General features: G+C 41.9%; 1 protein-coding gene across 4 annotated transcripts in view; it reads left to right on the plus strand.

The window, feature by feature from the left end:
• si:dkey-237h12.3 (teneurin-3) overlaps positions 1 to 15,588 on the plus strand; it is a 127,353-nt gene that overhangs the window by 67,680 nt on the left and 44,085 nt on the right. For all 4 annotated transcript variants that reach the window (XM_068593425.1, XM_068593432.1, XM_068593440.1 and 1 more), the window contains exons 7-12: positions 4,415 to 4,625; positions 5,711 to 5,812; positions 6,405 to 6,599; positions 7,737 to 7,937; positions 12,565 to 12,750; positions 15,443 to 15,463. In XM_068593425.1, the coding sequence (XP_068449526.1) occupies positions 4,415 to 4,625; positions 5,711 to 5,812; positions 6,405 to 6,599; positions 7,737 to 7,937; positions 12,565 to 12,750; positions 15,443 to 15,463 (916 nt within the window). The remainder of the gene's footprint in view (positions 1 to 4,414; positions 4,626 to 5,710; positions 5,813 to 6,404; positions 6,600 to 7,736; positions 7,938 to 12,564; positions 12,751 to 15,442; positions 15,464 to 15,588) is intronic.

Consider the following 15,588-nt stretch of genomic DNA (forward strand, 5'->3'; position numbering starts at 1 on the left):
CATTGAGGATTGAGCACTTTACTCTATCTTAGTAGGAACAAAATATTAATATTTTTAAAGCAAAAACACATATTTCTGTTCCTAATGAAATCACTTTAAAGCTTTTTATTTTATTTTTTAGAAAGCTTTTTTCTTAATTAAATACACCCAGGGGTATTGTAGCTACATCCTGTCTTGGCCGGGTTTGACTAATGTTGAATTAACGCTTTTGCTGTCAAGCTGAAATTACTTAATAATCACTGCAAGAGAGCCTTTTCACATTAAACAGCCATGTGATCAGATGTTAATATAATAAATTGATTATAGCCGCTTTAAGGCTTGGAAGAGGCCATGTCACTGCATCTTAAAGGGGACGTGTACGCATTGTCAGGTTCCTCTCCGAGAACATGTTTACATGCTTTAATGTTTAAAAAAACTCATACTGGCTGTCTGAATGAACCTCTACTTACCCCCACAGTGCTCTGTTTTAGTGCCTGTCCCTTTAAGCCCCAAACAACAATGTCACAAACAGTGAATAAGTATTATTTAATAGAGGTTCTTTATCTTCACTCATTTGGTATCCCATTTAAATTCCTGACATGTATGCATTTGCAAATTAGAGCAGGACACTCGTTTAGTTTCATTTTTTTGTCCTCTCCGTTTTGATTTGCCTGTGTGGGCATGCACGTCTTTCACTTCCACTAAATGTCTGCCATTTGCAAATTGAAGTGTTTCCAACATGTCTGACGTGTCACTTGAATGACATTTCTGGGCATCGTAATGTCCAATGTCTGGGTGATCGTGATGGAAGCACTCAGACAATGGCTATTTTCCACCACACTTGACTGCAAAAGCTCTTAGCTTCACCTCCTTGACATTCTCTCTTAGTAAAGATGGGCTTCACTCAAGTGGAGACAGTTAGGGCCACTCTTTGATGGAAGAAAGTCCGATGTGAGTGACAACAGGTGAGCTGGATTGTATTTTCAAGGTGAAAATAGGAAGCCCAACAAAATCAAAGACCAAAGGGTACTAATTAACAAGACACTGCTTTTATGTCTCCAGCAATTGTTGCAGAGCTACTCAAGCTTGTCGATGCTGGACACAGTGTCCATTGTGGCCACCTCTAAATCCCATACTGTTCAGGGATCAGGGGCACAAATCAATGCATTTACTTAACTGAGCATGAAAGACCCCAACGAGAGATATCGACTGTTCGTCGCATTCACAGCCTGGAAGACAAGACAACATTTAAGTGCAACAGCTTTTCTACCTTTCACAAACATAGACTTCCTCCATCTGCTATTGAGTGTCTGTCTGTGCTGATACAAACCAAACAAGTTGGGAGAAGCAAACTTTTGTTGTCTTTTTCTTAAGAAGTTCACTCAATCTAAACTGTGGATAATTTGCAGGCTCTGAGCGTTCCTCCTCTGTCCTTTGGGCGTCCGTGTCTCTCCACGCTCTGTCTCTTGCCTGTTATTCGCTGGTATTGTTGGATTGAGATGAGCCGGGATGGCTTTTACATCGACTAATCGAGATGTATGCACTTGGCCAGGAGGTTTAGGGCTCGTGGGATGAACTGTTTTATTACTTACCCCTCAAGCCAACAACACAAAGAAGTCAACTTCCGCAAGGTTAATATCCCTTCCCTGCCCCCTGCTCTGCTCAAAGGGGTTTAAATCACAGTGTTGACTTCACCTGCCCCGCGCTTAATGCTCTCTTTCCTGTCGTTTGCAAGTCAACTGAAAGGTTGTCCGGATACACGCGTGTGTTTCCTGAGGCCTAACACCATCACTAACGTTGGCTATATATTTATCCAATATTATGGAGCTGATAAAAAATTCTACTCATCGACAAAAATACAACAATACAAGGCAAATTAAAGTACTCTTCTTTTATTTTACCCTCTAGAATAATAAAAAAAACAGGTATCATGCAGGGACAAAAAAAAGAGGACAAAATCGGGTGAAAAATTAGGGAACCGGCAATAAAAATGATGAAAAATATAAATAATGGAGCTATGAACTTGTTCTTTGGTCCATCCGGTCCTGGGACATGTGAGCCTTGTCCGGTAAAGGCACATGGTAATGCAATACTTATATCCACCCAAATTAACAGGTAAAAATCACCCGACGTTAGTTAGTTGTTCTAGGGTTAAATCCTGTTTTAATGCATTTTTTTTATTTTGTCCCTTTTCTTTCTACTGGCACTTTGTGTTTCAATGAGGCTGGATGTTGTGCACATACTGATTTAAATCTGCAATAATTAATTTTTGGCCAGTAGGCAAAGAAGAACTCAATAACAAGATGACAGATGGAAAGAGCTGACTAATGACTAGCTTATTAAGTTGTTTTGCCTAAAGTGTTAGCCAACAGTTGCCCACTTACACATCCCATGTAAAGAGAGCAGCAGCAGCAGCAGCAGCAGCAGCAGCAGCAGCAGCATTCATTTGGAGTTCTGTCTCTTTCGACCTGATGAATGTCAGTCCAACGTTTACTCTTCTTAGCTCTGGTTTTGTGTCCAAAAAACTCTTGGGGAAAAGAAATGCTGGCTCGTAAGTGGTGGGTAGTTACCTGTGGGTTGCTAACTTTGTCTGTCTGCCATTTGCCGCTGGACCGGTAGTGCACACTGGGTTTATCTTCACTTTATTTGTTGTTCCTGAAAGCAGCTTTCTGCTGCTTCGGGAAATTGGTTGTTTGTATTTAATTGTGGCCCAGGAAACCAGTGCAAAGAGCTGAAAGAGGCAAAAACAAATCCCACGAGCGCTGCTGATTTAGATTAAAATCCGGTTTGGGAGAAGAAAAAAAATCATATTATTTATACAGTAGAGATTTCATGGAATGCTACTTTTAAACATATTGATCAATGCAGCTTTGGTAGTAGAGATGTCTTGTTTTGTGAGGAAAACAAATAAAAATATAGATGTATATTCCTGGAATTTTCCCATATTTGTAGTTATTTTGCGTGTGTTATTTTGTATTCTTGCTAATTAATTTTTTTCAAGCCGCTATTTGTAAAATGTATTTAAATTGAAATGAGAAATGCTTATTGTCAAATATAGAAGTCTGAAATTTAATAAAAAAAGAAGAAAAAAACCCCATCTCAATTGTGCATCAGACAAAAATCCACGGCTTTGCGGTCCATCAAAGCTCTCGGCAAACAGCCTCGTCATTGGATTTAAATCCGAGCTCTTCAAAAACACCAGCCACGGTGCCAAAGCGTACGCATCACACTCGGAGCAGCCCGCAGACCCCCCCCCCCATCCCTCCCTCCTGCCGGTCCTCACTGTGGGCTCAGTACATGTGCGGAGCGACCGGCGCGTTAGCCGGGGGATCTGTCTGCATCTGTGCTCCTCTGCAGCCTCTCGCCTGTTCGGGGACTGCTGGTACGCGTTACGCTGGTTTCTGCTGCAGCGCTCTGTAACCTCCAGCCTCCCCTCAAAATGAGGTTCAGGTGTTGAGCAGGTGCAGGGAGAGCAGATGCGCCACTTTACTCGCTTCACTTGGCAGGGATGACTCGTTACTCCTTGTTTACCCCGTAAATCAATGTTTGCCTGAAAAAAATAGAGAGTGACTGTTATGCTGCAATCCAACATATATGGGGAAGAAAAATAAGCCTAAAATATATACATGTTATATTTCTATATATATATATATTTATACTGTGTATGTATTGTGTGTACTGTACTGTATATTGTGCATCTGGTAGTTTCCAATAAATACATTCTGACCTCACTGACAAGGACATATTTGCTTTAAATAAACTGATTATATAATATATTAAAGCTGTTTTGTTCCTGGGTGAAAACCATAATAAATCAAACCGTATTAACAGTTTTGTATCAAATTGAATTAAAAGAAGACACATGCATTGTCTCTAGAAATCTTTGAAGAAAGCTTTTCACTTAGTTTATCCTTTTATTTGTATTTTGAGCAGGCATGCACGCGCTCAGGGAGTAACTCTGAATGTGAAGCACAGGCATCTACGCTGTACGTTATCAGTGTTAATTTAACAGATTATATTAAGCACATTGCCAGAGCCCCTTCAAGTGCACTCTGTCTGAGTTAACAATATATTTTTGGAATATTTCTGAGCATTAGCCCCAGAGCCATATCAGCTCCATCAGTACACAAACAACTCTCCAAACAACATCTATCAACTCCAAATAACTGTCACCGAAAAATCAACATTTATTATAGTGGAATATTTGCTGGGTACACAAACCTCTTCTGGTTGTGTCTTGAATTACGACTTTGAAGAGTTCCTCTCAGACTGTTAAGGAAATCAGTGGAGGAGCTGCATACAAAGCATCCAATAGAGGAAAATATCAACATTTTGAACTCTCTTGCCTCCCCGCTGTCTGATTTAATTATCCCGACATTAAAGTAACAATCATCTGCATCTGTCGGGCTCTGGTGTTTTTTTTTTTTTTTTGCAGTACGACTTTGTGGAGCTACTGGACGGCAGCCGGCTCATCGCCAAAGAGCATCGGACCCAGAGTGAACCGGAGGCCAGGGCCCGCCTTGATCATCCGGTCAGCGTCCACCAAGCAGGATTCATCCAGTACCTGGACTCGGGGGTGTGGCACCTGGCGTTTTACAACGACGGACGCAACGCGGAGACGGTGTCCTACAACGCCATCATCCAGGGTACGGGGACACACATCTGCTGCGTTGGCTAATGAGTGTGATTGGAATGATGTGTAATGACATGTTTGGGAGACTTTGATTTCCTTTAACAGCTGCGCCCGCATGAGCAAACAGTTAGGTTGCCGGAGTTTCTGGCTTCCATACGTCAACAAAGCTGAGCTCTTTAAAAAGTTTGAGCCACCTAGGAGGCGGATGGAAGTTTTCATGGGAAGGGAGTGGATTATTGCGCTCAACGCTATATAATATGAGACCATACGCCGCCATTGATCCTTCCCACCTAACAACCTCTTCAGCGTCCTGAAGTCGGTGAAATTTCCTTGCGGGTTTTGAGGTGGGAAAAACACTAAGGTTGAGTTAACGTTTTTCTATTTCCTTCGGGGAGTTCTATTGATCCCACCATACAAATATGAAGGAATCGATGTGCGGGGTCAAAATTGCCTGGGTCCGACACTGGCTCAATGAACATCCAATACAAGTCGGAGTAATAACAAAAAAGTTTGCCCTCTTAACGGCGATCAAAATGAGGGCCTTGGTCTTTCGGGGGTTCCCGTTCATGAGCGATGGTCTGTTGAATGAACACCAGATCTGTCTGTAGGATATGTCAGATTAACTTCAAGTCAAAGAGGATTTGAGCTATAAACACTCAGGAGATTGCAGGGCTTGGGCATGATCAGTCATTCAAGGGGTTGACGGGGGAGGGCGGGGGGTGTAGAGGAAGACAGGAGGAGAGCAAAATGTGTCAAGGAAATGGAATTATTTGGTCTAATTTAAAATGCCAGTGTGGTTTTATTTAACATGGCTTAGATGGGGAGAGCTGGGCTGAAGCATGCATGTTATGGAGGCTTAGACCTTAGTGGAACATGGACACATCGCTGTAAATATATGCCAAGCCTTATACTAGAGCTGCAGGAGGTGAAGGAGTCTTAGATTCTTTCAAAGGCAAAGATAGTATCTCAGTTGTCTTGCAGTATTTATAAAAGTGTACACTTGCAAATGCGATACCAATGTGAGATTTCAGATTCTTCTATAATACTACGGTCGCATGAGTTATTAATAGTTGGACTTGCTCACTGCTGTGCCCGCAGAATCTGTCACGGAGTGCACACACAACTGTTACGGCAACGGTGAGTGTGTGGCGGGATCATGCCACTGCTTCCCAGGATTCATAGGGCCGTACTGTTCCAGAGGTAATTATACTGCTCACATTCTACTCGTATTCTGTCAATCCAGTCTATTGTTTAAAGAGATTTCTGTATATATACAGACACACACATGGTGATATGTAGTTTTGTAGATTGTTGGCCCAGGTTTCATAAATGTCTGCTTTCATTGAAAACAATGTGGGTGAATGGAACATTTTCGGGCTGTAGTCAACCAATGAAAATGTTGGTTCGCAAAATAATTCTCCCAATTGCATTTTATACTCCATGAACTAGATCTGCATGCTACCTAAATGAAGTATACATAAACATAAAAAGCTATTGGCAGCATGTCAAACATTGTTTACTGAATTTATTTCATATTTATTTGAAACTATAATAATAACTGGTGACATATTCATGAACAATGATCAAGAAAATTGCACTGAGTGCATTTCTTGTACAGGCGAGAAAGTTCTAACTCATCTAACGCCACAATTATTTTTTTTAAGTTGTTCTTTTAATCATTAAAGGGATACAATTTAAGATCCTACGACATGTGCTTCAAATACAATATAAGACAGCGACCTCCCCTGACAGTGTACAAGATAAATAGTTTCTGCCTGTTGTCTGTCCTCAGCTGCCTGTCCGGTCCTGTGCAGCGGTAATGGCCAATACACCAGGGGGCGCTGTCAGTGCTACAGCGGATGGAAGAGCACCGAGTGTGACGTTCCCGCCTCCCAGTGTATCGATCCTCAATGCGGGGGACACGGAGTGTGCGTGGCGGGCAGCTGTGTGTGCAACACCGGCCACAAAGGACCCAACTGTGAACAAGGTAAATGGAGTAAAAAAAAAAACGCTTATCGGATCGGGAGCAGCTAGCTGCAATATATTTCTGTGTGAAGCCGGGGGGGATTGACACAGTCCATTGGCGAAACAATCGGTTGTTTTCAACTCCACCGAGCGGATAATGCTTGGGATGTTATTATTGATACCGTGCGTATAAATTAACTCCCTCTTAGCGCTTGGACCGCATGAGGATGCACGCTGGAACAGATTGTGCAGGTCCCGTATTGGAAAGCTCCACAGATGATGACACCTGAAATCAATCAGTCAATGGCATCTCTTCCTCCATTCATTGAGGAAGAGCTTCGCCTTCTTCTTCTTCTTCTTCTTCTTCTTCTTCTTCTTCTTCTTCTTCTTCTTCTTCTTCTTTCTTAACCTTTTCCACCTCCTGCTTGCCTTCAGTGCATTTAACTCCATTGATCCGCGTGCACACCAAAGACAATTATCAGCTCAGATTTACATGCTCGGCTTGTTGACCTCGCACGTAACGAAAGCTATTGAGTTTACTAAATGAGTACCGCGGTGGTTCTTTGAAGGGAAGCATTGTGGGAAGGAAGCGCAGGTGGGAGGAGGGAGCATCCGTGCTTCCACGCTTGTGATGAATTGGTTAATAATCAATTTCGTTGTCCAGGTAGATGTGGAAATGCACAGAGCAATCAGCTGCAGAGGAAGCACAATGGCCGTGTTGCCATTATCCCTATGGGTTGATTAGGTTGGTCATAATTGCCAATTATTAACCTAGATCAGCAAGTTGATCTGCAAATTGTTAATAGTAATTGATTATAACTGTCTAGACTAATACATCCCTTGTTCCCAGTGCCTATAATGGAGCATAATTATGCTGTCAGTATATTGGAAGTACCCTATAATATACCTCCAGAGAACTAGTCGAACATAGGGTGGGCAATTACTAGCAGCCACCACTAAATACTGCAAACTCCTCAGCTGTCGCTCACCAGCCATCCTCTGGCGCAGAAGCACTTCCAGTGGAAGAAAAAAAAAAAGAAAAAAAAAGGATCTTGGCTGGTAGCGGAGTGGAAGTGGCCGGGGTAAGAAAGTTAGGGCTGACATCCTGTCCAGAAGTGGGAAATTAACATCGTTGTCGACCTCACTCGTGTGTCCTCAGTGGACTGCTCGGACCCGGCGTGCTCCGGTCACGGAGCCTGTCATCACGGTGAGTGCCACTGCAACCCGGGCTGGGGGGGGATCGGCTGCGAGATCCTGAAGAGCACTTGTCCGGAGCAGTGCTCCAGTCACGGCACCTTCAACACCGACTCGGGGACCTGCATCTGCGAGGCCAACTGGACCGGGGCCGACTGCTCCATAGGTCAGAACACCTTTCACTTTTTAATTCATCCCGTGAAGCCGTATTCTGACTGACTGTCGGGTGGATGGTGTCACTGATCAATATGTTGGTTTATGAAACGGACAAACGCTCATCTCACTTCCCCAAAACCTGAGTTGACTCAAATGTATAAAATGAATAGTCGCATCTGAAAAACAAAAGCAACACAACCTCTACATAGCGAAGATGGAACTAGTTTTTGTTTGTTTTCTCATGTAATGAATTTTACATGGAAAATGTGAGAATTGTAAGATTTTCCAAATCCACTCATTGTCTACATAATGATAAGGCATAACAATCTACTTAGAGGTATAATCGGCAAGGTCTTTCATTCCCTCCATTTCTTCAGTTATCGATGCCATTAGTGCAGTTATTTGCACTGTACTAACAGATCCTCGCAAACAGTGCAGTCTGTAATGCTCTTTTTAAACTGTTTTTGTGGATAATGTTTGAGTTTCCCGAACAAGTAATTGGCACCAATTTCTTGTGGTATTTTCTCCAAATAGACTCCCCCCTTGCTGTGCACAGACACTGCAGACAACCGGTGTCCACGACAGCAGATGTATGAGCCTTTGTTAACAGGCTGTAGGTTGAAATAAAAGATCTAGCTCCAACAGCACATGTTGCCTACATGTGGGCGTCTTATTTAGAGACGTCGGGCACGATTAATCAGAAGGAGAAGGGAGGAACAATATGATATATGCTTTAATCTTTTAACGATTTAGATTCAGTTTTAGGTAATGAATCACATCTTTTTTAAATATTTAGTCAACATCAGAGAACCATTTGTTTTCCTAAATGAATGTGTCACGTTACGAAAATGAAACTCTTTGAAAAATACAGTCACATGTGCAAATGAAGGGAAACAAAATGAATGATTGAAAAAGTCTGGAGTTCCCCCAAATTTGATGAACGAGCACCTGTCTGACGGAGGTTTCTCATCTCATGAGCTATGCATGCATGCCACAGCGCTGTCAGAGCCGTGCTTTATGGGCTCTGCGTTACATCGCTCCTATACCACTCCTTCAGTGAAGGTTTCCTTCGCTGTGATGGGCCGAAATCATAGGAGACCCATGTTTTTCACAAACGCGAGAAAGCCACATTGAGGAAGTGTTCACAACTACTTTCAAGACATATTTGAAAGATCGATCCTTGTGAGAACAACAACAACATTAAACACAACACAATCACACACTGAAATGCCTCAAATGTCTCAAAAGAAAAGAACCCGGATCGACTCCAGATAACAAACCCAGAACAAAAAGCTGTGTGTGAGGAGGAGACAGATGCTGACATCTGATAACCTCAGTCTGGACATCTTTAGTGCTCTGTACTGCAGAATGTTCACCACAGGAGTTAAAGTCTGGGATTTCGATTCTCATGACCAGCGGGCAATGCAATCGTTAGAATTTTTTATTTGCTTGGTAGTCGGGACCTAAATAAATCAGCTTCATTTTATTTTGGACTGAAAAGCTCAAACTGTGGGTGTGATCACACGCTTAAAGTTTTGCTCATCAACACTTTTAGCTTGAGTTGGTTGTTTGAAACGGAGCATATGCTTTGACAAAGCTCTGGCTCCGCACGTTACTCACATGAGACCCAACGCATGTTCTCTTTACGATTCTGTGGTTGCGTTAAAAAAAAAAACAAGACTTATAGATTTGTCCAGAACCTCTGCCAGTGTGTTTTATTGCAGCTTCAGGTTTATCGGAGGAGGGAGAGGAGACAATCGTGTATTCCCATCTGCTCGCGGCAGAGCTTCTTCATTTGTTCCCAGCTTTGTATTCACAGGGTTTGTCTTTCCTCACAGGTAGGTGACATGTTAGTTCAAAGGCTGGCCCCTCCCATCTGTTATCTGCGCATGAGGTTCCGGTGATTTATTCGCCGTTTCCCCGCCTCGGTTTAGACTCGTTCTCTGTGTGCGGAACCCACAGAGAGACACGCGGACCACACTGAGGCCAACAATTAAAAGCAGAAGTTGCCGTTTGTTTCTGTCAGTACCAAACAAAGCTGTTGAATGCGCTCCTCCTGGCTGAAATTCAATCGAAAAATTAAATCACGAGGAGGCTGATGGATGCCTGTGCAGAGCTTCTGAAGCAGCATGCAGCCGGTTTGGTCTGTTTCCAAGAGGAATGATGGTTTTGGTGAAAAGGTTTTTTCTATTTTTTTCCCCTTCTTTTGTGTTCTGCTTTATTTTCTCCTCCTCCTCCTCTTCTTTTTTTTTTTTTTTTTTTTAAAGAGAGGTCATTTGTTATTCTGTTAAGGATTTTAGAATTCCAGACACAATGCTTCCACTCAGCAAGATATCTCCGGCTTGTCAATACTGGAACTGACTGAACTGATGCGGTCCAGAAGTTACGGTTTACCCACCTGGGCGGGTGGAGCGGTCCTTCTTAATTAATGCTGCGGTTCTTCTTCAATTAAATAAACTTTAATTAACAAGCGAGCAGCACGGATCGACCGTCCACCACCCCTATCCAGCTCCAGTCAGGGGCATGTTAAAGGCAGATAAACACTTTTGGACTAATGAAAAATTGATTGCATAGATTCTATGGGAAGGAGGTATCCCTTTGGAATCAAATGACTCCCCTCCAGAGGCACGCTTAATATTCTACAGTGTCGGCCCGACTTAATCAGAACCGTCCAAGGTCTCTCAATCGAAGAAAAGCTCTATTGAGAGCTGGAAACGGACTGCTAAAAGAGCCTCGGTAAAGGAGAGCGTGGGTAAAGCAATGGCCATGGATTAGCTTAAAAAAATACAAATCATGAACAAAATTAGTAGATACGGCTTGTTTATGGTTCATTTATGCGGCGGAATTATATATCTCTGGGCTTATTTGCTTTTCCCCTCAGGCTACAGCAAGTTTTTCATAAAAGTCACAAACTTTTCGGTTATGGGGCCATCCAAATTTCCTGGAGCAGCGAGTCACTTACAATTTGAGGACACACTTGAGCTGCTTTCCTCCAGCACACTGAAGGCTGCCGTCACGACGGAGGGCTTCATTGCTCTCCTGTTGGAAAGCTTTGATAGAAAGCTCTCGGTTCCAGTAAATGAACATTTCTTATTCTCTCACAAGAGCAGCGGCGGCTTGTTGAGCGCTAGCTTGCGCCTGGTGCAGGCTGACTTACCTACCGCCCAAGGATTGCATAATTTTGAATTTCGCTTCAAAACGCGGCTTCACGACAGATGCTCTGCTGTTACCGATGCTCTGCGCTTGAAGAAATCATGTTGATCTAACATTTCTGAGTCCAGACATGAGAACCTGCTTAAATCCATAACCCTTGCCTCAGTCTGCCAAGACGCCATGCAAATGAGCTTGTGTAAAAGCTGAAAAGTGGTTGTTTTGGAAGTGTTTAGATGCACAAAGTAATTGCTGTGCTTTGCTATTCTTTTGACTTCAGAGTTTTTGAGCGATGACAGGTTTTATTTTATGTTAGGGCGTCCGCACTGCATGGGAAAGAAATATAGCGGCCTCTGAAATTTCTGAAGCCTTTGATAAAGATGAGTTAAAAGTGGCTGCAGGAAGAGAATTTACAATAATAACTGGTGTTTCTCTTACATCTGAAGAGTGTCTCGCTTATCATTCAACTGTGTGATTCCCAGCAACACCTATATCTTGTTTGATAAGCTTTGATATCGTCTCAGATGAGGAAAAAAACAGTGGACATTGCACTGATTGAACCTGTTTGGTTATGAGCTAATATACTTCCTCCATAGTTTGCTGCTGTGTAGATGTTACATGAATAACTTGAATCAATAGAATCAGATGTGATCCATCTGGCGACATACGGACGCACGCAGTGTTTTATTTTCCGACTGTTTAAAGTTTTCTCTCATTCTGCTCTCATTACGTTTGTGTTTTCTAATACGCTGACGGGTCGGTGTTGCTGTGCTGAATTGTGCAGAATAAAGTTTACAAATTAAATATCAAGCAGCTACGAATTTAAAAGACTTTATTATTGCCAGAACCCATAAAAGTAATAGCACTATATATCAAGATTCATTTCATACTTTTTTGGGGGGAAGATTTCTCCTTTTTATCAACTATTCATTGAGTAATTGGGCAAAATGGAGGCCAAATCAAAGTTTATTGCGGACCAATTTCAATGCCTGACATATCGTATGTCAACTGTGTGTCCTGCCATACGCACTATTTTTTTGTTGCTCCGCTTTATGGAGCTCAATTTGAGATCCATAAAGTCAAAGAAAGCAGTTAAGTGCTGTTTTTTTTCCCATGTAAAGTAAGGCTTCTTAACATTTCCTTTTATAGATGGCAGTAATTATAACCCTCTTCAGATGAAATATTTTCAGACAGCTAATTTTATTTTTTTTGCCTTCACAATTCCAGGGTCTTTTTTTAACACTTTTTTTTTTTTTTTTCAGGAGCGGTGATGAACAATGTGTCTAGTTTACGATTAAACGTTTCAGCCCAACTTTAACCAATCGAGTCAACACTTCTCAGCAAACATCAGAATGTTTTTCAGACGCAGCTCCACAGTCACAGCATATAAAAATACACCAGTACGGAAGAAAATGAAAAAAAAAAAGGGCCTTTTCACAGAACAGAAGCGACATGACTCTGTGGCTCTTTTCTCTCTCTCGCTACAGAGGTGTGCGTGGTGGACTGTGGTCCCCACGGCTTGTGCATCAGCGGTGTGTGTCACTGCGAGGAAGGCTGGACCGGACCAGACTGTGAGCAGAGGGACTGTCACCCACGCTGCATTGACCACGGAGTCTGCCGAGAGGGCAAGTGTGACTGCCATCAGGGCTGGACGGGTGAACATTGCACCATCGGTGAGCCAACGGTGACACATGCAGCGCTGCACACCTACACACACTTGACAGAAGGACATGAACTACAGGGGAAATTCATTTGAGGACAGGTTTAAAGGAGGCAACTTTTGGAGTGTGAATGTCAGTGTTTTCTGTGCAGTTTGTAGGGGAGATAAAGATCGTGACACACTTGTGTTGCAGCCTGCCTACTCCACACGAGCACCTTGGAGGGATATTTTCACTGCGCGGAAGAGAACTGCTATGTTTTAATTTCTGACTCAACCGGCCACAGTCATTGGTGGAAAGTAGCTGAGGACATTTACGCAAGAACTGAAAAGTACAATTTTGAGTATTTCCATTTTATTTCACTTCATCCTCCAAACCCAACAGATTTCAGAGGAAAATATTGTACTTTCAATAGATAGATAGATAGATAGATAGATAGATAGATAGATAGATAGATAGATAGATAGATAAGATACTTTATTAATCTCAAAGGGGAAATTAGTTTTCAAAGTAACAGCGCCACACACTTTACAGACACCAAATGTATTAAACTAAAGACACAAAATAAATTATATATATATATATATATATATATATATATATATATATATATATATATATATATATATATATATATATGTGTATATACATACATACATACATACATACATACATACATACTACTGCCTTTGTTGGAGTATGTAGTATATTTATTATATTGTGGCCTTGCTAATTTTTCTCTTAGTCATGGTAACTTTGACTAAACATAGTAACAGTTCAGTTGTTTTTCATTTGTTTCTAAATGCCAGTTGTTGCTTGTGGAAGCAGCAACTATTCTTCCTCATGCAGCGCTACAGACACTGTGGCATATTTAGTTTGTATGATTCAAACCCGTTTTCAACTGCGGCATTATATTGATAGAAATGTTCATTTGATGTGCATCAAAATGTTCTAGATTCAACCTGTTAACCATCCCTCCAACTACAAAGAAATGTGATATTTCGCTGCTATTCTCCAATATCATTTTTATCTTTTCCAAAGTTTTTTTTGTTTTTTTTTGCAACATCTCCCCACCACATCAACTTTGTAATTCCCCCTCATCCATTTAGATATTTCACCTCTTAAACTGCTGAAATGATGCTCCTGTATTAGTGAGTCAAGGGCAGGTATGTAGGGAGCTGCAAAGCCACGGGCAGGCCTCTTTGGAATATCATTTTTCTGAAATGGCAGCGCTTCACCTGGCATTAATGAGGATAATGAGTTCTGAGATGTCACTTCCCATTGACCTTTAACTCCTACTTCCTCGACACCTTACCCCCTGTCAAAGGTCCTCTCGTTAAACCCTGACACGCCGCATCAAACAGCAATCCCTCGAGTGTCATCTCCAACCCCTCAACGACAACATACTCTCTGTGAAACAAAGATCTGGCACTCCAAACTATTCAGCCCTAATTATGTATTTACAAGTTCTCTCATGAGCAATCCTGGGTCCACGGCGCCGATCCATCCCATGGGTGGGGAGGGGGGAGTAGTTTGTTGGAGGGGTCACATTCCTGATCTTATTAATCTCTCCGTCCTCCGGGCTGATTGTGCACCATCCATTTTTCTTTCTTTCTTCCTGTTTAAGGCTCCCTCCAGGAAAGTAACTCCTTGCTTCAGATGCAGCGGGGATGAATGGGCAGTGCGTTACCTTTTCTTGGAGAACCGGGAGCTTATTTTGTCTTTCAAACCCTGAATGACTGCCATTTGCACAAAGCGCCTTTTAATCACATTACATGGACAGGGCTTGAATAGAGGACTTCCTCGGCCATTCTTTTGTCACCGGCATCTAGATCCTGTTTTATATGCAAGGCTAAACCCATTGTCACTGCTTTCTCAGGGCTGCAGTTTACCACTGGAGGTGTTTTCGATTCGCCTTAGTGCGACGCTGCCGTGCAGTTGTCGGAATCACCGAATTGGATATGACGGCAACATAAATATATATATATATATATATATATATATATATATATATATATATATATATATATATATATATATATATATATATATATATATATATATATATATATATATATATATATACACACACACAGTATATGAGCATGCTGCTTTGTGATGCGTCCATAATAGACTGAGGGTGAGACGACATACCTCCTGACAAGCAGACAGTGAAATGTTTTGAAGCAGGCCCACATGAAACTGGCTAATAGAGTCTGTTTTAACAACCAGATATCAAGAGAGACCATGTGTTCCTCTTTGTGTTCGGCTGCCTTGCCTTGGCACGGCAAAGCAGATGGAAGAGTGTTAACAATGAATATTTTACGACGCTTAAGGGGAGGAACTCATTCATGTTGCTTCCTATGGACAGAAGCATAAACACCATCTAAGGGCGCTTTTTACCCCCCCAAAAAAAATGGGATTCTGACTACGGAAGCATCTATAATTCTGATTAATCACTTCTTCTTTTGTTTTTGAATCCAAGTCAGACTCTTACTGCAGCTAAACTCCAAGAATCTGTTCTTCTAAACCTGCAGCTTCTGTCTCTTTTGTCTCCCTCTCTCAAAGCAATGTTCAACTTTATGTTTTTTCTAATTGCATTTCTTTGCCTAACTCCTACTTATACCGGTTCTCTTTTCCATTTCATGTCTGTATGCCTGTCTGCCTATCTATCTCTATCCAACTCCCTCTTGGCTTCCATGTATAGCCCTGGATTCCAGAGTATCAGGTAAAAACACTTTTCCTTTTGCTTTGAGAATTATACTCTTAAGATGTTCTCTGATCCGGAACACCTTTGTGTGCTTAAAAAAAAAAAAGAAAAGTGAACTTTCCAGTCATATCCTGTCACTCATG

The sequence above is a fragment of the Clinocottus analis genome, unplaced genomic scaffold, assembly GCF_023055335.1.
Source record: "Clinocottus analis isolate CAN_PGR_092001 unplaced genomic scaffold, fCliAna1.0.p SCAF_10, whole genome shotgun sequence".
Taxonomy (NCBI): Eukaryota; Metazoa; Chordata; class Actinopteri; order Perciformes; family Cottidae; genus Clinocottus; species Clinocottus analis.